Raw genomic sequence first — 25192 nt, 5'->3', positions numbered from 1 at the left:
TTGAGGGATCTTTATTCCTTCAACCTGGCTATGCTCTCGAAAAAATGTTGGCGCCTAATCATGAATCCAGATACCCTCTGTGCCCGGGTATTGAAGGCCAAATATTATCCGAATAGCAATTTACTTCAAGCTACATTGAAGAAAGGGGCATCGTTCACATAGCAGAGTGTGATGAAGGGCCTAGAGACCTTCAAACTAGGGTACATTTGGTGCATTGGAACATGAGAAAATGTAAACATCTGGAATGACCCGTGGGTACCTGCAAGTCCAGATAGAAAGGTGATCTCGGGCAGGGGTCATTCTATACTATCTTCAGTTAATGAGTTAATTGATCCTTCTACAGGAACATGGGATGAGGAGCTGATGAGATCTATACTCAACCCTGTTGACGTGCAAAGAATCTTGCAGATACCCATCAATAATAATGCCTTTAATGATTTTATTGCGTGGCATCCTGAACAAAGAGGTTTTTTTTAGTCCGATCGGCGTACAGAGTCCAATGGCAACGATCTACCCAAACACATGCAAATAGATTGGCGAGTCCGGCTAGTTCTCAGCTCCCAGAAATCTGGACTAAACTTTGGAAACTCAATATTCCATGCAAAGTTGCTATATTTTGCTGGAGGGCACTACATGGAATATTTCCTCTAAAATCAATACTAGCGAACAGGCATGTTGGATCTGACGGAGGATGCCCAGTTTGCCATGGGGCGGCCGAGGATATTAAGCATCTTCTATTTGGATGCCTGCATGCAAAGGAGTTATGGCGAAATCTGGGAATATCAGAGATCATTGAAGAGGCAATTCAGGTCGAGCAATCAGGGTCGGTGATCCTGGAAACATTACTGTTAAGGACTAATCACTCAATGCCTTTGAAACCGAGCCTAGATGTTAAACAAGTTATTGCTGTTGGAGGATGGTATCTATGGTGGATCCGGCGTGAGTTAACACACAATGGATCACCCCCGCTACCCCAAAGATGGCATATGTCAATAATGGCGATTGCAAACAATTTCAATGAAGCTAACCGAAAAGTCCAATAGAACCATGTTCAGAGGTGGTTGAAACCTAGTAGCAAATTTGTGAAAGTTAATGTAGACGCATCCTTCTATGAAAATGAGCACGCTGGGGCAACAACAACTGTGACTCGGGACAATAAAGGTAATTTTCTGGCAGCCCATTGCAGACTTTTACCTCATGCAGCGGATGTGTTAACCACGGAGGCCTTAGCTATGAGGGATGGACTTGCATTTGCAAATTCTCTTGGTTTTCCTAGAGTGGAGGCAGAATCAGACTCGACAATGGTGATCGAAAACTGCTCGGGGCAGACCAGATGGTGGGACGCAGCGGCGGTCATCTTCGCGGAATGTGTAGACGTTTCAATGCTTATTGGGAAGGTTATCTTTAAACATTGTAGTCGTACTTTGAACCAAGCAACTCATGTGCTAGCTAGTCATAGTTTTTGTAATAAGATTAGTAGAAGCTGGACGGATGATCCCCCAGCTTGTGTCATTCCAAAACTTCTGGATGATGTAATTCCGGTTTAATTTTGCAATAAAGCTAGCCATGATGGCCTTTCCTAAAAAAAGGATCAGTGACACCCAAATGTTGAGCACACCACCTCCCTGCAATGAAGGGTCCATTGTGATCTCGCGCGACATAGATTAATCATAAACATGGTGTTAAGCTTCACCACGCCCGTCCCATGTGGTCTCCAAATAGCTCTGCTCGGCTTTGGTACCCGGGGTTTGGACGACACGTCCAATGCTCTAATTAGCTCTTCTATGACCTCCATTGAGCAGTTGGGTTGGTATTTAATCTCCTCGTGTGTGTGTGTACTTGTTTCGGTTACTCCACACGGCCCACATAACGGATGTTGCAATGGCTGCACTCTCTTGACCGGTGAAAGTTGGGTATAGCAGATCTCTCGTCCATGTCATAGGATGCATTATGGTCCGGAGGAAAGGATAGGTTCCATGCGGTCGTAAGGTGCACCCAGGCAAGCGTCTTGCATTATGTCATGAGGGAAATCTAGCCGTTTTTTGACCAATGAGGGTTTTTCGCGTACTGACCAAGACTGGCCACTTCTCCTATTATTAGACCGTGTCATCGCCACAACCAGATCATAGGTATTCCTACTTTTTGGAGAGCGTGGTACATGAGGAATGATATCAATTTCTTCAAAAGAAGAGTTCACCACTGTTGCACCCAAGCCGTTCTTGGGAAGCTATGTTGACTCTCTCCTCGGAGCTAAACATGGGTATAGTGCTTGATAGTTGATATACAAAAGGCAAGGAACTTGTCAATGCATATGTTCGGTATTCTTTCTGTTGCGAAAGATAAGTGGTCGGATATTGGACATCGCCTCTAGCGGAGTTGGGTGAAAATTAATACGGATGAAACTTTTAACCAAGTAGATGGAGTGGCGTGCACAGGTAGTCAGAGATGGACACATTGAAGTACTACTCTCATCGAATTGAGTCCTGCCAGGATGCTTCAACATTGAAGAAGTGGAAGCGCTAGATTGTCTTGAAAGCATATGCCTATGCACGGACTCGATATGCAAGCCGACACGGATTGATAGGATTGCGTCATGGTGGTAGGTATGTTAAAGGATATGAAAAATGACACGCTTTCCATTTTGCAAGTGGTGTTGGAAGCTACGGTGGCGTTGAATTTGCTGCCAGTTTTCAAGGTTTCTAAAGTTTAGAAATAATACAATTACACGCCAAATAGCTAGGTTGGACAAAAGAGTTTTCTTTTATTTTGTTATGAGTGTGTTTATGATTAATCTATGTCACGTGCAAAGCGTTAGTCAACTTCCGCATGGAAGAGATTAGCCGCCTCCAGAGTTGTTGGATTCATTGTGCGACATGCGTCTGATTTGGACCTCTTCAACCTAGCTCACGAGTGTTTGCAACATGAGCCATTTTGGTGCTTGGAGGTTTGCAACATGACACATGTTGCACCCGCCTTTGCAAACATGCCAGCCTTTTTTGATTGTTGCAACATGCCCTGTGTTGCCACCGCAACAAATACCTTGGTGACCGACACACGATCAATTATCAGTCGGTTGAGTGTGAGCATTTTCCTTAATAATCTATAAAGCTATATTCTCTAAAAATATAAAAAATAATTGTTTAACCAAGGAGCCCCTTTTTAGAAAAAAAATAAGTAAACAGAACGTGGAGTATCTGCTCCCGAGCTCAAATGCTCCCAGATGAACAGTAAAATCAAAATATGGTAAACAAATGCAAAAATTCCAAACAAATGTGGTAAACTTTGACAAATGTTTTGTGTGCTTGATTTTTTTTTATCACGAAAGGACATTCATGAAAGTCGTTGCAAAAAAAAAGATGCTGCAAAAAAAATTCTATTTTTGAAAGCATTTTGGAGTATCGATTTTGTTTTTTCATGACCTAAATGTCATTTTGTGATGAAAATTTGCAAGTATACAAATACATTTGTCAAAGTTGGTCACATTTTTTTTCTTCATTTCTTTAATTTTACTATTCACCCCGAGCTCATTTGAGATCAGGAGCAGAAGAGGACTTTCGGTATTACGGAGATCGGCACTTCCCAATCGCAAAGGACGAAGAAGAGCATTTGCAGACTGGGTCTTTTACCCTCTTGATACATTAGTATATATAGGGCCCACATGTCCGTGACATGTTTTAGAAGTAATCCTCGAGTTTCAGTTCCTTTTTCCTCACCAACTAAACCATAACAGTTGTTATGTGTTGCCTGTAAAAAAAAAACAGTTCTACGGAGATTACATATCTTCCAATAAAAACATCGCCAACTGTTGAACCGCCACCTCCCCTGCCTCCCATATATTGTATACTCCTATAACAACTTATCCTTTTATATTTTTCGCAAAAAATGGTTATCCTACGATATGGTTATGTTTTTGGTGTGATATATTATCTTGTTTTTTTGAAAGGGATATATTTCTTGTTACATGGCTGAAAACATTTATTGACCTATTTTCTAGGGAAAAGATATATGTATATCTGTTAGACCATCCGCTCCATCAAGACCACAAGATGGGCACAGCAAGATCTGAGCCGTCCATCAGCCTCCTCCTCTGCTGCCGCCCGTATATATACGCCACACAGCCACAATCCCCAGCGCAGGAGGGTTCTGGTCCAGCGCTGAAGAAGCGGAAAACCCCAGGCGCCCAACGACCTTCCTTCCGGCGAAACCATCCTCCGACTCCTCCCTCATCTCCCTGCTCGCCGAGGCTCAGCTCAGGGTGACCGATCTCTTCCCCCCGTCTCTCGTCGGAATTACGCGGTAGATCAGATTGATGCATTGCGCGCCGTCTAGGTTTTCTGGATGGGCTCTCTCCATGTCTTTTGTTGTTCGCCTTCTTGTGTTCCGCCGGTCGCAAGATTTCCCCCCTTGTAGGTCCCCATCGGTGGAACATAGCTGCAATTTTGCGCAAATTCTTAGTTTTTTCTGAGAGGGAGTGGCCCTGCTTCAGATGGCAGAGGGTGATCTTTGAAAATTCGAGACGGATTTGGTCGATTGCTCAATCAATTGCCTGATGGTATCGTGGTTTCGTCCAACATGTGCGCCCCTGTGGGTTGTAATCGATCGTGATGTGTTATGCGTCGTGCTTTCTTGATCGCTTCTTAGGTGTAGTTATAGTTTGCAGGCCCTTGAATTTGCGAGCAGGCCATTAAAGAGTAGATTGCGGAATTTTGGGGTTTTTTGTGAAATAATAGTTGATTTTTCAGTGTCTAATTGCAGATTTTTAAGCTGCTTGGTAGTCAGATTACTTTGGTAATTAAACCCCTACGCGGTCGTCTTGCGGGCTAGCCTGAGTTGTCATGTATTCGTATGGCTGTATCTCTCCATAGTTTGTACCATTCGATCCAAAATAAGTTCCCCAGTCTTGAACTGGGGTTAGTTCACAACTGCCACACTTTTTGTGGATCGGAGGTAGCACCTATTAGCTCCCAGGAATTCCAACCAAGTGGCCCCTTCACCTCTGATTTAAGTCACCCACTGCACTTGGCTTATTTCTTTCACAATTCACCAATCTGTACCTAGTTATTCTGGCAAAGCTGTACTTCGTAGTTATATTTGTCTGGATTTTTCTTCAGTTGTTTTGTTCTGTCTTATGGTAACTGGTTTTGAAAGCATGTGTTGCATCATGAATTTATGCATGTATTTTCAGAGGTCTCACTGTTTCAACTTGTAATGGTATTACGAATTGGTCACGAACCCTATTTGTAATACTCTTTGCTTGAAGTAGGATAATATGAAATGTTATGTACTGACCAAGGTTGCCACCTGTAATGTGTGAACCACAACGTGTACAAGTTTAGCACGCCATATACCTGTAGTCTTATTGATGGTTATCCTTGGATGATGAACAATTCATCTTTGCCTTTGCAGTCTGCACAGTCGACATTTATGACTTCACTGAACTTTATTTAATTACTATCTTTTCCATTGTGCAGATAAACCATGGGTGGCGTTTTGGGTTTAGTGCAGGTTGATCAGTCAACTGTTGCTATCAAAGAAACTTTTGGGAAGTTTAATGAGGTCCTGGAGCCTGGTTGCCACTTCTTGCCTTGGTGCATAGGGCAACGGATTGTTGGTTACCTCTCACTGCGTGTGAAACAGCTAGACGTCCGATGTGAAACCAAAACAAAGGTATTGTCTTGTATCATCGTATCTGTACTTATTTAATAACTTGCTGAAGCAATCTTAACAAATGAAAATCACTTACAATGTTCCCATTTGGGTGTTTTCTCTGTTCTACAAATGAAAAACACTTTCCTTCTTCTTTCAACTCTGATATCTTAATCTGTGCCCATTCAGGATAATGTCTTTGTGACTGTTGTTGCTTCTGTCCAATACCGTGCCCTTGTTGATAAGGCATCTGATGCCTTCTACAAACTGAGCAACACAAAGCAACAAATCCAGTCGTACGTCTTTGATGGTAAGTTACTGTCCACGAAATTTCGCTAAATGTTTTGACTACATCCCTTGTCTGTGTCCAGGTTTAGCCTTATGTTCGTACTTTTATCCTCAGATATTTAACTGAAGCTGCAGATTTTCTATTTCAAATGGTTGTCAATTTACTGAGATTCACGTGCTTCCTTTAGTATGCTTGTTAACACCAGTTTCTTGTTTAACTTTTAATCCAAAGGATAAGATTTGTATGCTTTTTACCCTTTTGTGTGCAATTAGTACTCATAAAGCTATGTGTCTTGTTTCAGTTATTAGAGCCACTGTCCCAAAGCTGGAGCTGGACGATGCATTTGTGCAGAAAGATGACATTGCAAAAGCTGTTGAAGAGGAGCTTGAAAAGGTTCTTGTTCACTGTCCTGTTGTCCTAGAGCAGAGAGATTATCTTGACTGACCTGTTTTGCAAATGTTGTAGGCAATGTCTATGTATGGGTATGAGATTGTGCAAACTCTGATAGTTGACATTGAGCCTGATGTGCATGTCAAGAGGGCAATGAATGAGATCAATGCAGGCAAGTCTAATGCTCATTTGCTTTCAATCCACATACATCAGATTAAATTGGCAGCAAAACATATACTAGATGATTTGATGCGTGCTCAGAATTGTCTTTTGCATATCTAACATGAATGTGGTTTTGTGAAACAGCTTCTAGGATGAGGTCGGCAGCCAACGACAAAGCAGAGGCTGAAAAGATTCTCCAGATTAAACGAGCAGAGGGAGAAGCCGAGTCAAAGTACTTGGCTGGTGTGGGCATTGCAAGGCAGCGTCAGGCTATCGTGGATGGTCTGAGAGACAGCGTCCTCGCCTTCTCTGAGAACGTCCCTGGCACCACTGCAAAGGACATCATGGACATGGTTCTGGTTACCCAGTACTTCGACACCATGAAAGAGATTGGGGCCTCGTCCAAGTCTTCTTCGGTGTTCATCCCCCATGGTCCTGGGGCCGTCAAGGATGTGGCATCGCAGATCAGAGATGGGCTCCTTCAGGCCAACACTCTCTAAGAGGAGGACCATGGAAAGGGATAGCTTCTGTTTTGCAAGAGTTGTGAAGTTCTTCATCATTCACCATTACCCTAAAAACATATTTTACGCGATAGATATTTGGCAAGGTCGTGAGTAATTTATCTACCTGTGTGAGCTACTACGTTAAGTTGTGAATTTTAGTGTGAACTACTACCTAGATAATCAGACTTGCATGGAGTGGGTTTCTGTAAGAAAAGTTTAGCCAGATTCCTGAATGCTACTTGTTGCTACTTGCAAGTGAGCCTGGATGCTGACCAGTCTTATCTTAATTATTATTTGGTGATAACTATGGTATTTGTGTTTTGTGATGAGTTTATCTCGGTTGGATTGAGCAGATGACTTGCTTTGGAGCCCTCATCAGAATGAGGTGCAGTTGTTCTCGGATATTGGCAATAGCAGATTTTGATGGATCCATCATGTGAATGAAAATTGCTACAATTGCAGTCCACACTCTTAATTCCTGATAAAGTGTATAACTGTACAACTGCACACTGTAAATTCAATACAGTTTATCAAGCATGTATGTACACATGATAAAGCTTGGTCTTGTACTGGTAGCACTGACACTGAGTATGCTTGTGGCAAACTGATGCAACTCCAGTGCCCTGCCTGGTTGAAGGTCAAGGGCACCAGGTTCGCAGGCTTCTGATGGAGCAAGTTGGGCACGGCGATCGGGGCATCGGACTTGACGCTGAGACCCTGCAGCTTCCAGGCGTCCATGTACTCCATCCTCCACTCTTCCCGTAGCTCCGCAGAATCGCGGCACCACTGCCTGGTGAGTGTAATTCAGGTCACGGGTTACCGATCAAAAACAACTGCTCCTATTGCATACGCTGAACAAAACACAAACAGCTCAAGATTTTGTGCCTCAGAAGCCGTCCGTAAGTTGATCGGCACAAACCTACAGCAGGCAATCTGTCGAACACCGCGCGTGCAGGAAGAGGGGGAGCTGACCTGCAGACGAGGGAGCAGCTGAGGAGGTCGACGCAGTCCAGCTGCGAGAAGACCCGGGAGATCACGTCCGCCGGCGCCCGCAGCGCGGCCGGCGCGGCGAGGTCCGCTTCGTTTGGTGGCGGCGGCGGCGCCATGGCCGGTCCGTTGTCCCAACAAGGTCCAGTTCTTGGATTGGCTCCTAGAAGTCCTGAAGCTCTCGTCTTCTCCGCGTTTGATCGGTCCCTTTGCCTTTGGATCCTAGGCGAGACGGGGAGGTGATTTGTGGATGAAACTAAGCCCGATGGGGCGATGACGCCGTGTTAGCGAAATGGCGGAGGAAATCAGGAGGCGTGCTGAGGATTTGTTCGGCTCTGACAGTGATGCGCAAATTGATGTGCACGGTCGGGACTCGGGAAGGTGATGTTTCTGCATATGTGTCTTGCGGCCTGTGGTCGGCAAAGTGATTGATTATTTGGAGATGTTGATTACACCATCTAGGACACCACGTTTTCTCCCCCTAAACGTTTGAATCGTCCGCCCGCATTAGTGACAGACAATGAAATGACCCAACCGAACCCCATCATTCCTAACCTAAATGGAGGGTAGACTGGCCGGCACCCTCAAACTGAGACTAAATTTGGGGGCAATATGAGAGAATTGCCGACGTGCCGGGCGCGCTCTGACACCCCACTCCATGTCATACCCGTCCACACGATCCCACCTACAGCCACCCAATCCTCCTTCCTCTCTCATCTCTCTCGCGTGGAGCACGCAACAACATCGGCAGAGCCTCGCGGCGACGACGGGTGGGCGGACGAGGCTACTGATGACAGAGTGGACGACAGCGAGGGAAGCGGCTTACGACATTGCGTAGCCATCGCGTGTGCGTGCTGGCCGCAGCGCTTGCAGCCACAGTTGTGCTGACTGGCGCTGCAACTGCGTGGTGGCCACCATAGCCCCGTGATGGGGTGCGTGCTGGCGGTCATAGCCGCGGCCGCGTGCTCGCGTGCGTGCTGGCCACCGTGCCGCGTACGGGCCTTCAGGGCAACTCCAACGCACTACCTCATCTAGTCTGCAAGTGTCCGTATAGGCCCAAACGAACAGACGCCACGACCCAAAGCGCGGCCGCATTCGCAAATTTTATTCGCTTCTCGTCCGGCCCGCCTCGTTTTTAGAGCAAAATTGCTCCTGGTTTGTGTCCATGCGGACGGGCACACGCTTGCTTCTCGTCCACCTCAGGTACGCGTGGCGGCCGTCCACCAGCCTCCACCGCCCAAAATAACTGCACACGCGCGGCGGGCCCCGGCTGCCCCGGTCACCGGTTAGTCCACATCTTCCACTCCGAGCCCGATTGCCTCCTCGAGCCCCAACACGAGCGAGCAAACCCTAGCCACCGCGCATCTCCTCTCATCCACCACCCCGTCGACGCCATGGGATGGCATTGGGTTGGCAAGGGGAAGATCGACCGTCGCCGCTCCCGCCTCCCACTGGATCTGCTCTACGACCGTAGGTACACCGTGGATTCGCCGATGTGGGATACGTGGCTCCACGACTAGCACGACCTGCGGCGGTAATCCTTTTTTTCCAGACGTCCTCCCAACCCGCCCCGGTCGCGTCCTGCTCGTGCTCAGAGCCTGCCCCATACACGCGGGCGTACGCGTGTGCGCGGCCTCACACCGACGCCGTCCCCGTCCCCGCCACCACCTCCCATGACCGAGGAGGAGGAGGCCGAGCTCACACTATAAAAAAAAGACACATCCGTGACATTATGGTCTGAATGAAAACTTTTTTCTGTCATGGTTATGACACTTCTATGACAATAATGGTGACAAAAACACGTATCATCATAGATGTAGGTGACCTTGTCTTGCTATACAAGCCTCGTTTAAGATTTTTTGTAATAAAGCTTCTCTCTAAATGGGAAGGTCCTTACATTATTGAGGAGGTTTATCGTTCTAGCGCCATCAAAATTAACAACGCCGAAGGCACTAACCCGAAGGTGGTAAACGGGCAAAGAATCAAACATTATATCTCAGATACTCCCATAAATGTTGAAACCAATATTATTAATATCATAACACTGGAGGAGTACATAAGGGAGACTTTCCTGAACGTTTCAGACTCCGAAAAGGAATAGGTATGTGGTACAGTAAGTAAACCGACTCCAAAACGTTTTCAATGGCAATTTTTCTCCGTTTTAGAATATTTAAAAAATTAGGAAAATTAGAAGTAATTCGAAGAGTGCACGAGGAGGCGACAAGGCAGGGGGCTGATACGTCTCCAACGTATCTATAATTTTTGATTGTTCCATGCTAATATATTATCCGTTTTGGATGTTTTATATGCATTAATATGCTATTTTATATTATTTTTGGGACTAACCTATTAACCTAGAGCCTAGTGCCAGTTTCTGTTTTAACTTGTTTTAGAGTTTCATAGAAAAGGAATACCAAATGGAGTCCAAACGAAATAAAACTTTCGCGGTGATTTTTCTTGGACCAGAAGACATCCAGAGGACTTGGAGTCCAAGTCAGAGAAGCCATGAGGCGGCCACAAGGACGGAGGGCACGCCCCCCACCCTTGTGGGCCCCTTGTGACTCCACCGACCTAGTTTCTTCGCCTATATATTCTCATATATCCCAAAACCAACAAAGAGAGCCACGAAAACACTTTTCCACCACCGCAACCTTTTATACCCGTGAGATCCCATCTAGGGGCCTTTTCCGGCGTCCTGCCAGAGGGGGATTCGATCACGGAGGGCTTCTACATCAACACCATTGTCCTTCCGATGAAGCGTGAATAGTTTACCACAGACCTACGGGCCCATAGCTAGTAGCTAGATGGCTTCTTCTCTCTCTCTTTGATTCTCAATACCATGTTCTCCTTGATATTCTTGGAGATCTATTCGATGTAATACTTTTTTGTGGTGTGTTTGCCGAGATCCGATGAATTATGGATTTATGATCAGCTTATCTATGAATATTATTTGAATCTTCTCTGAATTCTTATATGCATGATTTGATATCTTTGTGAGTCTCTTCGAACTATCGATTTGGTTTGGCCAACTAGATTGGTTTTTCTTGCAACGGGAGAAGTGCTTAGCTTTGGGTTCAATCTTGCGGTGTCCTTTCCCAGTGACAGTAGGGGCAGCAAGGTACGTATTGTATTGTTGCCATCGAGGATAAAAAGATGGGGTTTTCATCATATTGTTTGAGTTAGTTCCTCTACAGTATGTCATATTGCTTAATGCATTACCCCGTTCTTTATGAACTTAATACTCTAGATGCATGCTGGATAGCAGTAGATGTGTGGAGTAATAGTAGTAGATGCAGAATCGTTTCGGTCTACTTAACACATATGTGATGCCTATATTCATGATCATTGCCTTAGATATCATCATAACTTTGCGCTTTTCTATCAATTGCTCGGCAGTAATTTGTTCACCCACCATAATATTTTCTATCTTGAGAGAAGCCACTAGTGAAACCTACGGCCCCCGTGTCTATTTTCCATCATATAAGTTTCCGATCTACAATTTTAGTTTCCGATTTACTTCCTTTGCAATCTTTTATTTTCCGATCTATAAACCAAAAATACCAAAAATATTTACTTTACCATTTATCTATCTCCATTATATCTCACTTTTGCAAGTAACCATGAAGGGATTGACAACCCCTTTATCGCGTTGGGTGCAAGTTGTTTGATTCTTTGTGCATGTATTTGGTGACTTGTTCGTTGTCTCCTACTGGATTGATACCTTGGTTCTCAAAACTGAGGGAAATACTTACTCTACTTTGCTGCATCACCCTTTCCTCTTCAAGGGAAAAACCAACGCAAGCTCAAGAAGTAGCAGGAAGAATTTCTGGCGCCGTTGCCGGGGAGATCTACGCCAAATCAAGACTCGTCGCCCGTCAACTTGCCAATTTCTGGCACCGTTGTCGGGAGATCTACGACAAGTCAAGACATACCAAGTACCCATCATAAACTCTCATCTCTTACATTACATTATTCGCCATTCGCCTCTCGTTTTCCTCTCCCCCACTTCTAAAACGATTTTCGAAAATATTTTCCTTTTCTTCGCCTCTCTTCCGTTCGTCTTCTTCGCTTGCTTTTTATGTTCTCGTGTGTTGGATTGTTTGCTTTGTCACGATGGCTCAAGAGAATACCAAATTGTGTGACTTTTCCAACACCAATATTAATGATTTTATTAGTACTCCGATTGCTCCTGCCAGTAATGCGGAATCTTGTGAAATTAATGCTGCTTTGTTGAATCTTGTTATGAAATATCAATTTTCCGGTCTTCCTAGTGAAGATGATGCATCCCATCTAAACAATTTCGTTGATTTGTGTGATATGCAAAAGAAAAAAGATGTGGATAATGATATCGTTAAATTGAAGCTATTTCCATTCTCGCTTCGAGATCGTGCTAAAACTTGGTTTTCATCTTTGCCTAAAAATAGTATTGATTCATGAAATAAGTGTAAAGATGCTTTTATTTCCAAGTATTTTCCTCCCGCTAAGATCATCTCCCTTAGGAGCGATATTATGAATTTTAAGCAACTTGATCATGAACATGTTGCACAATCTTGGGAGAGGATGAAATTGATCATACGAAATTTCCCTACGCATGGTTTGAATTTGTGGATGATTATACAATTTTTTTATGCTGGATTGAATTTTGCTTTTAGAAATCTTTTAGATTCGGCCACGGGAGGTACTTTAGGGAAATTACTTTAGGAGAAGCTACTAAACTCCTAGATAATATTATGGTTAATTATTCTCAATGGTATACCGAAAGATCTTCCACTAGTAGAAAAGTGCATGCTATTGAAGAGATTAATGTTTTGAGTGGAAAGATGGATGGGCTTATGAAATTATTTGCTAGCAAGAGTGCTCCTATTGATCCTAATGATATGCCTTTGTCTACTTTGATTGAGAATAATAATGAATCTATGGATGTGAATTTTGTTGGTAGGAACAATTTTGGTAATAACACGTATAGAGGTAATTTTAATCCTAGGCAGTTTCCTAGTAATTCCTCTAATAATTATGGAAATTCCTACAAAAATTCTTATGGAAATTATAATAATATGCCCTCTAATTTTGAGGATAGTGTTAAAGAATTTATGAGTTCGCAAAAGAATTTCAATGCTTTGATTGAAGAAAGTTGCTCAAGATTGATGATTTGGCTAGGAATGTGGATATAATTTCTCTTGATGTTGATTCTTTGAAGCTTAGATCTATTCCACCCAAGCATGATATCAATGAGTCTCTCAAAGCTATGAGAATTTCCATTGATGAGTGCAAAGAAAGAATCGCTAAGATGTGTGCTAAAAAGGATTGCTTTGTAAGAACGTGTTCTTCTAGTTTCCGTGAAAATAATGATGAAGATCTTAAAGTGATTGATGCGACTCCTATTGAATCTTTGTTTTCCAATATAAATCTTGATAAAGGTATGACTAGAGATGAGTCAACTTTAGTTAAAAGGCGTCCCAATGATTCGGAGTTTTTAGATCTTGATACAAAAATTGATCAAAGTGGGATTGGAGAGGTCAAAACTTTAAGTAGCAATGAACCCACTCTTTTGGATTTGAAGGAATTTAATTATTATAATTGTTCTTTAATAGATGGTAATCCATGTTGAATTCTCCTCATGCTTATAATCAAAACAAAACTTTTACTAAACATATCATTGATGCTATGATGCAATCTTTTGAAGAAAAGCTTGAATTGGAAGTTTCTATCCCTAGAAAATGTTATGATGAGTGGGAACCTACTATAAAGATTAAGATTAAAGATTATGAGTGCCATGCTCTGTGTGATATGGGTGCTAGCGTATCCACGATTTCAAAAACTTTATGTGATGTGTTAGGTTTCCGTGAATTTGATGATTGTTCTTTAAATTTGCATCTTGCGGATTCCACTGACAGATAGTTTTGTGATAAGATAATTTGTAACGAGCAACAAGTAAAAAAAGTAAATAAAGTGCAGCAAGGTGGCCCAATCCTTTTTGTAGCAAAGGACAAGCCTGGACAAATTCTTATATAGAGAAAAGCGCTCCCAAGGACACATGGGAATTATCGTCAAGCTAGTTTTCATCACGTTCATATGATTCACGTTCGGTACTTTGATAATTTGGTATGTGGGTGGACCTGTGCTTGGGTACTGCCCTTACTTGGACAAGAATCCCACTTATGATTAACCTCTATTGCAAGCATCCGCAACTACAACAAAAGTATTAAGGTAAACCTAACCATAGCATGAAACATATGGATCCAAATCAGTCCCTTACGAAGCAACGCATAAACTAGGGTTTAAGCTTCTGTCACTCTAGCAACCCATCATCTACTTATTACTTCCCAATGCCTTCCTCTAGGCCCAAATAATGGTGAAGTGTTATGTAGTCGACGTTCACATAACACCACTAGAGGAAAGACAACATACATCTCATCAAAATATCGAACGAATACCAAATTCACATGACTACTAATAGCAAGACTTCTCCCATGTCCTCAGGAACAAATGTAACTACTCACAAAGAATATTCATGTTCATAATCAGAGGGGTATTGATGTGCATATAGGATCTGAACATATGATCTTCCACCAAATAAACTAACTAGCATCAACTACAAGGAGTAATCAACACTACTAGCAACCCACAGGTACCAATCCCAGACTTGGAGACAAGAATTGGATACAAGAGATGAACTAGGGTTTGAGAGGAGATGGTGCTGGTGAAGATGTTGATGGAGATTGACCCCCTCCCGATGCGAGGATCGTTGGTGATGACGATGGCGATGATTTCCCCCTCCCGGAGGGAAGTTTCCCCGGTAGAACAGCTCTGCCAGAGCCCTAGATTGGTTCCGCCAAGGTTCCGCCTCGTGGCGGCGGACTCTCATCCCGAAAGCTAGCTTATGATTTTTTCCTCATCGAAAGACTCCATATAGCAGAAGATGGGCATCAGAGGGCCACCAGGGGGCCCACGAGGCAGGGGGGTGCGCCCAGGGGGTAGGGCGCGCCCCCCACCCTCGTGGGTAGGGTGTGGCCCCCTTTGGAACTTCTTGCGCTCAGTATTTTTTATATATTCTGAAAATGACTTCCGTGAAGTTTCAGGACTTTTGGAGCTGTGCAGAATAGGTCTCTAATATTTGCTCCTTTTCCGGCCCAGAATCCAAGCTGCCGGCATTCTCCCTCTTTATGTAAACCTTGTAAAATAAGAGAGAATAGACATAAGTATTGTGACATAATGTGTAATAACAGCTCATAATGCAATAAATATCGATATAAAAGCATGATGCAAAATGGATGTATCAACTCCCCCAAGCTTAGACCTCGCTTGTCCTCAAGCGAAAGCCGAAATCGAAAAATATGTCCACATGTTTAGAGATAGAGGTGTCGATAAAAATAAAATACGGACATGAGGGCATCATGATCATTCTTAGAACAACAACTTATATAATTCTTGTCATATGCTCTTCTTATGCTAGAGTAACAATTCAATCACAATTTCGAGTATGAATCATAAACTTCATTGAAAACAAACAATCTATAATCTCAGTCATTGGAGCAATTGCAATTTATCATAACATAGGAAAGAGTCAATATAAGAGCTTTTCAGCAAGTCCACATACTCAACTATCATATAGTCTTTCACAATTGCTAACACTCACGCAATACTTATGGGTATGGAGTTTTAATCTGACACAAAGAAAGATAGGGGCTTATAGTTTTGCCTCCCAACGTTTTACCTCAAGGGTAATGTCAACAATAATAGTTCATGAAAACTCACATCCAATTAGCTATATATACCAGGATCTTTCCAACATATTGTGCTTGCCAAAAGATAAAATGTAAAAAGGAAAGGTGAAGATCACCATGACTCTTATGTAAGGTAGGAGATAAATGTAAAAGATAGGCCCTTCGCAGAGGGAAGCAGAGGTTGTCATGCGCTTTTATGGTTGGATGCACAAAATCTTAATGCAAAAGAATGTCACTTTATATTGCCACTTGTGATATGGGCCTTTATTATGCAGTCTGTCGCTTTTATTTCTTCCATATCACACGATCATATAAAGCTTATTTTCTCCCACACTAATAAGTCATACATATTTAGAGAGCAATTTTTATTGCTTGCACCGATGACAACTTACTTGAAGGATCTTACTCAATCAATAGGTAGATATGGTGGACTCTCATGGCAAAATTTGGTTTAGGGATATTTGGAAGCACAAGTAGTATCTCTACTTGGTGCAAAGAATTGGCTAGCATGAGAGGGAAAGACAAGCTCAATCATGTTGGATGATCCATGGTAATATAATTTAGCTTAGATGTAAGAAAACATAACCCATTACGTTGTCTTCCTTGTCCAACATCAACTCTTTAGCATATCATATTTTAATGAGTTCTCACAATCATAAAAGATGTCCAAGATAGTATATTTATATGTGAAGACCTCTCTTTCTTTATTACTTCCTATTAATTGCAACGATGACCAAAACTAAGTTTGTCAACTCTCAACAACTTTTATTCATCATACTCTTTCTATGTGAGCTCATTACTCTCCATAAGATCCATATGATCTCTTTTATTTCTTTTTATTCTTTCTCTTTTATTTTATTCCCTCAAGATCATGGCAAAATAATCAAGCCCTTGAATCAATACTAATCTTTATTATATATAGCTCACAGACTCGATTACATAGAAGGATCATAAAGCAAAACTCACAACTAGATCATACTAAACCTTTTATTCTACTAGATCAAAATATTATCAAAAGGATCGAACTAAGAAAAACGGTAAAGATAAAAGTGATGGTGATACGATACCGGGGCACTCCCCCAAGCTTGGCAGTTGCCAAGGGGAGTGCACATACCCATGTGATTATATCTCTTTTGCCGGTGAAGGAGTTGGAGTTGTTGATGACGTAGGCTTGTCGTCCCTCTTCCAAGGCATAGGCTCACCATCATAGAAGGATGATCGAGTCTCCTGAAACCTCAAATCTGCAGCCAAACTCATCCTCTTGAACCTATATTCATACTCACAGTTTTGATTTTGCAGGTCATAGATCTGGGCTTGGAGGTGCTCGATTTTCTCATGAAGCTTGAAGATGGCCTCCCCAATGTCCTTGACGTCCAGCTTGTGGCTGTTGGTGAACTCCGTGATCATAATGTGATTGGAATCGAGTCCACACTCCACCATCTCCCGACACTTGAAAACTTGTTGCTCCAATGCCTTGAGCCTTGCCTCCGTGCTTCCGGTCTTCCTTGGTCCGTCAACATCGCGGATGTGCAACAACCCCTCACGCATCTCAATGGTTTGAGGGTGTTGCAGAACTTCCGCGAGGTAGGGGTTGATGACCTTCTCGAAGAACTGGTCCTTGGGAACTCTTGAAGACGACATGACGACCTAGATCTGTCAAAAAAACAGCTCGAAACAAAGACGAGAGATATTTGCGTGATACGGGATTCAAAACCTTTGGGAGGTTATATAATGAATTTTTACCAACCAAAATACGTGACGTGTAAGAAAATGGAATCCGGAGAGCACACGAGGTGCCCATGAGGTAGGGGCGCGCCCTCCACCCTCGTGGAGCCCTCGTGTCCTTCCCGGACTGCTTCTTATTTTTCTATTTTTCTAAATATTACAAAACGGAAGAAAATTGCCATTAGAACTGTTTTGGAGTCGGTTTACTTACCGTACCACATACCTATTCGTTTTCGGAGTCTGAAACGTTCCGGAAAGTGTCCCTTATGTATTCCTCCAGGGTTACGGTTTCAATAACATTGGTTTCAACATTTATAGGATTACCTGAGATATAGTGTTTAATTCTTTGACCGTTCACCACCTTCGGATTTGTGCCTTCTAAGTTGTTGATTTTTATGGCACCGGAACGATAGACCTCCTTGATAACGTAAGGACCTTCCCATTTAGAGAGAAGTTTTCCTGCAAAAAATCTTAAACGAGAGTTGTATAGCAATACATAATCACCTACATTAAACTCACGCTTTTGTATTCTTTTGTCATGCCATCTTTTAACTTTTTTCTTTAAATAATTTGGCATTCTCATAGGCTTGGGTTCTCCATTCATCAAGTGAGCTAATGTCAAATAACCTCTTCTCAATGGCAAGTTTGAAATCATAATTGAGCTCTTTAATAGCCCAATAAGCCTTATGTTCTAGTTCGAGAGGTAAGTGACATGCTTTTCCATAAGCCATTTTATACGGAGACATACCCATAGGATTTTTATATGCAGTTCTATAGGCCCATAATGCATCATCAAGTTTCTTGGACCAATTCTTTCTAGATCTATTAACAGTCTTTTGCAAAATTAATTTGAGTTCTCTATTACTCAATTCTACTTGACCACTAGACTGTGGGTGATAAGGAGATGCAATTCTATGATTAACATCATACTTAGCAAGCATTTTATGGAAAGCACCATGAATGAAATGTGAACCACCATCAGTCATTAAATATCTAGGGACTCCAAACCTCAGAAAAATAACTTCTTTAAGCTTCTTAATAGAGGTGTTATGACCAGCACTACTAGTTGAATAGCTTCTACCCACTTAGTAACGTAATCAACATCAACTAAAATATGTGTGTATCCATTGGAGGCAGGAGAAGGTCCCATATAATCAAAGCCCCAAACATCAAATGGTTCAATAACAAGTGAATAGTTCATAGGCATTTCTTGACGTCTACTAATATTACCTATTCTTTGACATTCATCACAAGACAAGACAAACTTACGGGCATCCTTGAAGAGAGTAGGCCAATAAAAACCGGATTGCAATACCTTATGTGCAGTTCTGTCTCCAGCGTGGTGTCCTCCATAAGCCTCGGAGTGACACTTGCGTAGGATCTATTCCTGTTCATGCTCAGGTACACAACGCCTAATAACACCATCTACTCCTTCTTTATAAAGATGTGGGTCATCCCAAAAGTAATGTCTCAAATCATAGAAAACCTTTTTCTTCTGCTGGTATGTGAAACTAGGTGGTATAAATTTAGCAACAATATAATTAGCATAATCAGCATACCATGGAGCAGTATAAGAAGCATTTATGCCATTTAATTGTTCATCAGGAAAGTTATCATCAATAGGTAGTGGGTCATCAAGAACATTTTCTAACCTAGACAAGTTGTCTCAACGGGGTTCTCAGCTCCCTTTCTATCAATAATATGCAAATCAAATTCTTGTAGCAAGAGAACCCATCTAATAAGTCTAGGTTTAGTATCTTTCTTTTCCATAAGATATTTAATAGCAGCATGATCCGTGTGAATAGTTACTTTAGAATCAACAATATAAGATATGAACTTATCACAAGCAAATACAACTGCTAAGAATTCTTTTTCAGTTGTAGCATAATTTCTCTGGGCATTGTCTAGAGTTTTACTAGCATATTGAATAACATTTACTTTCTTATCAACTCTTTGCCCTAGAACAGCACCTACAGCATAATCACTAGCATCACACATAATTTCAAAAGGTAAATTCCAATCAGGTGGCTGAACAATAGGTGCAGAGATCAATGCTTTCTTAAGTATTTCAAATGCTTCTACGCAATCATCATAAAAAACAAATGGTATATCTTTTTGTAAAAATTAGTCAGAGGCCGAGAAATTTTTGAGAAGTCTTAATGAACCTCCTATAAAAACCGGCGTGACCAAGGAAACTTCTTATACCTTTGATGTCCTTGGGACATGGCATCTTTTCAATAGCATCAACCTTAGCTTTATCAACTTCAATACCTCTTTCAGAAACTTTATGCCCCAAGACAATACCTTCATTAACCATAAAGTGGCACTTCTCCTAATTCAAGACAAGGTTATTTTCTTCGCATCTCTGCAAAACTCGATTAAGGTTGCTTAAGCAGTCATCAAAAGAGGATCCATAAACGGAGAAATCATCCATGAATACCTCACATATCTTTTCACAAAATCAGAAAATATAGCCATCATGCATCTTTGAAAGGTAGCAGGTGCATTACATAAACCAAAAGGCATATGTTTATAAGCAAAAGTACCGAAAGGGAAAGTAAAAGTGGTCTTAGATTGATCATCAGCTGATACAGGTATTTGAGAGAAATCATAATAACCATTTAGAAAGCAGAAATGTGTAAGTTTGGATAATCTTTCTAGCATTTGATCAATAAAAGGTAAGGGGTAATGATCTTTTTTAGTAGCCTTATTTAATTTGCGGAAATCAATTACCATCCTATAACCTGTAATAATTCTTTGCGGAATCAATTCATATTTATCATTAGGAACGACAGTAATACCTCCCTTTTTAGGGGCATAATGGACAGGACTTACCCACTGACTATCAGCAATGTGATAAATTATACCTGCCTCAAGGAGATTTAGTATTTCCTTTCTTGCCACTTCTTTCATCTTAGGATTCAGCCGTCGTTGGTGATCACGAACTGGTTTGGCATCTTTCTCCAAATTTATTTTGTGTTGGCATAGTGTGGGACTAATGCCCTTAAGATCATCGAGAGTATATCCAATAGCAGCACAGTGCTTCTTCAGAGTTTTCAATAATCTCTCTTCTTCATGCTCTGAAAGGTTAGCACTAATAATAATAGGATATTTCTTTTTTCATCAAGATAAGCATATTTAAGAGTATCAGGTAAAGGTTTGAGCTCAAACACGGGATCACCCTTGGGTGGAGGAGGATCCCCTAGGATTTCGACAGGCAAATTGTGTTTCAGGATGGGTTCCTGTTTAAAGAATACTTCATCTATTTCCCTTCTTTCATTCATAAACATATCATTTTCATGGTCTAGCAAATATTGTTCTAAAGGATCACTAGGAGGTACGGCAATAGAAGCAAGACCAATAATTTCATCTTTACTAGGAAATTCCTCTTCACGGTGTTGTCTACGAAATTTAGAAAAGTTGAACTCATGAGACATATCACCTAAACCAACAGTAATAACATCCTTGTTGTAGTCTATCCTTGCATTAACAGTGTTTAAGAAGGGTCTACCAAATATAATGGGACAAAAACTATCTTGTGGGGAACCAAGAACAAGAAAATCAGCAGGATATTTAGTTTTCCCACACAAGACTTCAACATCTCTAACAATTCCCATTGGTGAAATAGTGTCTCTATTGGCAAGTTTAATTGTGACATCAATATCTTCTAACTCAGCAGGTGCAATATCATGCATAATTTCTTTGTATAAGTCAATAGGTATTGCACAAGCACTAGCACCCATATCACACAAGCCATGATAACAATGATCTCCTATTTTAACAGAAATAACAAGCATGCCTACTACAGGTCTATGTTTATCTTTAGCACAAGGTTTAGCAATTCTAGCAGTTTCATCACAGAAATAAATAACATGCCCATCAATATTATTAGCCAAGAGATCCTTAACAATAGCAATATTAGGTTCAACTTTAACTTTCTCAAGAGGTGTATAGGTTCTAATATTGCTTTTACGAACCACAGTTGAAGCTTTAGCATGATCTTTTATCCTAACAGGAAAAAGTGGTTTCTCAACATAAGCAGTAGGAACAATAGGATCATTATAAGTGACAGTCTTTTCTTCAACTTTAATAGGTGCAGCTACTTTTACTTCTATGGGAGGATGATATTTAAACCACTTCTCCCTAGGGAGATCAACATGAGTAGCAAAAGATTCACAGAAAGAAGCTACTATTTCAGAGTCAAGTCCATATTTAGTGCTAAATTTACGGAAAACATCGGTATCAATAAAAGATTTAACACAATCAAACTTAGGTGTCTATAACGCCCTCGATGCGGCTATATCTCCTACGTGTCGAAGCACGACTTAGAGGCATAACCGCATTGAAAGCAATGTCGCAAGTGAGGTAATCTTCGCAAACAACCCATGTAATATAAATAAAAGGGGAAAGGATACATAGTTGTCTTACACTCGCCACGTCACACAAATACATGAATAACATTACATTCATCCAATACACTCATGGTCCGACTATGGTACCAAAATAAAGATCAACCCCCAAATGCGATAAAGTCCCCGATCGCCCCAACTGGGCACCACTACTGATCATCTGGGAAAGACACATAGTAACGGCGAGAGTCTTCATCGAACTCCCACTTGAGCTCGGTCATGCCATCTGGAACGGTATCATCGGTCCCTGCATCTGGTTTGGAAGTAATCTGTGAGTCACGGGGACTCAGCAATCTCGCACCCTCGCGATCAAGACTATTTAAGCTTATAGGTAAGACAAGGTATGGTGTGGAGCTGTAGCAAGCGACTAGCATATATGGTGGCTATCCTATTCGCAAAAGAGAGCGAGAAGAGAAGGCAAAAGCACGGTCGAACAACTATGATCAAGAAGTGATCCTAGAACAACCTACGTCAAGCATTACTCCAACACTGTGTTCACTTCCCGGACTCCGCCGAGAAGAGACCATCACGGTTACACACGCAGTTGGTGCATTTTAATTAAGTTAAGTTTCATGTTATCTACAACCGGACATTAACAAATTCCCATCTGCCCATAACCACGGGCACGGCTTTTGAAAGTTCAAATCCCTGCAGGGGAGTCCCAACTTAGCCCATCACAAGCTCTCACGGTCAACGAAGGATATTCCTTCTCCCAAGACAATCCGATCAGACTCGGCATCCCGGTTACAAGACATCCTCGACAATGGTAAAACAAGTCCAACAACATCGCCCGAATGTGCCGACAAATCCCGATAGGAGCTGCACATATCTCGTTCTCAGGGCACACTCAGATGAGACATCCTACAAGTAAAATCAACCCTCAAGTTGCCCCGAGGTGGCCCCGCAGTCTACTCGGTTGAACCAACACTCAGAGGAGCACTGGCCCAGGGGGTTTAAATAAAGATGACCCTTGGGCTCCGGAAACCCAAGGGAAAAAGTGGCTAGGTGGCAAATGGTAAAACCAAGGTTGGGCATTGCTGGAGGAGTTTTATTCAAGGCGAACTGTCATGGGGTTCCCATTATAACCCAACCGTGTAAGGACGCAAAATCCGGGAACATAACACCGATATGACGGAAACTAGGGCGACAAGAGTGGAACAAAACACTAGGCAAAAGGCCGAGCCTTCCACCATTTACCAAGTATATAGGTGCATTAAGATAAACAAGATAATATTGTGATATCACAACAATAAACAATGTTCCAACAAGGAACGATCTCCAATCTTCACCTGCAACTAGCAACGCTATAAGAGGGGCTGAGCAAAGCGGTAACATAGCCAAACAATGGTTTGCTTGGACATGGTGGGTTAGAGGTTTGACATGGAAATTTGGGAGGCATGATAAGCAAGTGGTAGGTATCGTAGCATAGGCATAGCAAAAGAGCGAGCATCTAGCAAGCAAAGATAGAAGTGATTTCGAGGGTATGGTCATCTTGCCTGCAAAGTTCTCAGAGTTGACTTGATCCTCGTAAGCGAACTCAACGGGCTCCTCGTTCACGAAGTTGTCTCCCGGCTCTACCCAAGCAAGACAACAAGCAAAAGGAACACAATCAACCACGTGCGATGCTCAAGCAACGTGATGCAAACATGGTATGATATGCGGAATGCGATATGGGATGCATATGCATGATTTGACAAGGAATGATTGAACCTGGCCTCAAATTGGAAATCCAATAGTGCCACTGGAAAGATGAGGTGATTTCGGTTGAAATCGATATAAAGATCACCGGAATCGGATGCACGGTTTGGAAATGGCAAGCAAAACAAATATGGCACCGGTTTGCGATAATCAGCAAGTGACCAACTAAATGCATCAAGATAAATATGCTACAACACTCAAACATGACAAAAAAATACATGGAAGGAATCCCCTCATGATGCTCGACAAAAGATGAACACTGAGCTATGGCTAGTTCATCCATTAACAGGTTCAAACAAGCATGGCAAAAGTGCAAATGATAACAGGTTTCAGACTTAGTGAAATTAACATAAGTCAGGAATTTATCATCAGGAAGCACACTTTAGAGCATGAAAACTACAAGCTACAGGAACATATCATGGCAAAGCAAGGCATGGAATGAAGCTACTCAAAGCACTTAACAAAAGTACCTTAGTGACCTTGAGCCAAAAGGGATCAGAAAATACAATTGCAAGCATGTGAACATAGCAAAAACATAAACAGATTCAGACAGTGAAAAACTGGAGCATGCAAAACAGATTAATAAGTAGGCATGTTTACAAGCTCGATGCACTCACTACAAAGAATTGCATGACAAACTAAGCATACACCCGTAAAGAAGACATGGCATAGAAGCTAGACATGGTAAGAACAACAACATAGCATGCACAGATCAATAGCAACATCCTCGGCAAAATCGCTAAACATGTCAACAATCTGCCAGGATCATTTTATTGCAAAAGTAGAGCTCGATTGACTCAAGCTAGGGTGCTCCATAATTGAAAAAAAACATGGATGGATAGAGCACCACAATGTTAACAAAACATCCTTAGTGATCATCCTCAAAAGAGGCACGGATCACTAGGAAACAACATGAACATATGGCATAAAAACAAAAACAGGAGAAGGACTTAGTGAAATTCTAAGTCCCTGAAAACAGCATTACCGATTACGCTACTTTGCAAGCTTGTGCTAGTCACCGCAAATATCAAAAAAATACATGGCAAGCACCTCTGTAAAGATGGAATGGCATATAACAAAACACATGTAGAACTCAGGATCATAGCATGCACACATTAATCATGGCAAAAATGACAAAAGGCCATTTGCTGAAACAGATCTGACATATTCCTCACATAGCCCTCTTCCAACGACATTTTGGGCATCAAGATGAGCTCAAATGAAAATGATGCAATGACATGAAATGATGTACTCTTCGAGACAAACATTTTGATATGCTACACGCACGAATCGGAGCAACGGTGATGAAGTTATGACATGATGAATATGGCATGAAAAGTATGCAGATCTGGGACTTAGAGAAAATTAGACCTCGCGGAAGTTGGACGGGGAGATCCCGGGACGAAGCGGAGCGGGACGGCGGGGCGCGTTTGGTACGAAGGACTGGTGGATCTGATCCCACCTGATCTAGATCCGGAGCGGATCGGGTCCGGCGACGGCGAGGAGGCCGGAGGCGGGGAAGATGGCGACGGAGGTCGACTCTGGCGCGGCCGCGGGCTGCGGGCGGCGCTCACGCCGGTGGGGCCGAGTGAAGGAGGCGGCGCGGGCGGCTTCCGGCCAGGTCGCGCCGGGGAGGCGACGTCGGAGAGCGCCGGCGAC

The 25192-nt window shown here is 42.3% G+C and overlaps 1 protein-coding gene and 1 pseudogene across 1 annotated transcript; one reads left to right on the top strand and one right to left on the bottom strand.

Moving 5' to 3' along the window:
- Positions 1–4117: 4117 nt before the first annotated feature.
- LOC119301391 (hypersensitive-induced response protein-like protein 2) lies at positions 4118–7252 on the top strand. The gene is made up of 6 exons (XM_037578354.1): positions 4118–4255; positions 5472–5667; positions 5836–5956; positions 6237–6328; positions 6401–6497; positions 6632–7252. The coding sequence occupies exons 2-6, from the start codon at positions 5479–5481 to the stop codon at positions 6985–6987; spliced, it is 855 nt and encodes a 284-aa protein (XP_037434251.1). The 5' UTR covers positions 4118–4255; positions 5472–5478; the 3' UTR covers positions 6988–7252.
- Positions 7253–7392: 140 nt separating this feature from the next.
- Positions 7393–8513, bottom strand: LOC119301392 (annotated as a pseudogene).
- Positions 8514–25192: the final 16679 nt, after the last annotated feature.

Source organism: Triticum dicoccoides, chromosome 5A (assembly GCF_002162155.2).
Source record: "Triticum dicoccoides isolate Atlit2015 ecotype Zavitan chromosome 5A, WEW_v2.0, whole genome shotgun sequence".
NCBI classification, from domain to species: domain Eukaryota; kingdom Viridiplantae; phylum Streptophyta; class Magnoliopsida; order Poales; family Poaceae; genus Triticum; species Triticum dicoccoides.
This window is presented reverse-complemented; position numbering and strand designations above follow the sequence as displayed.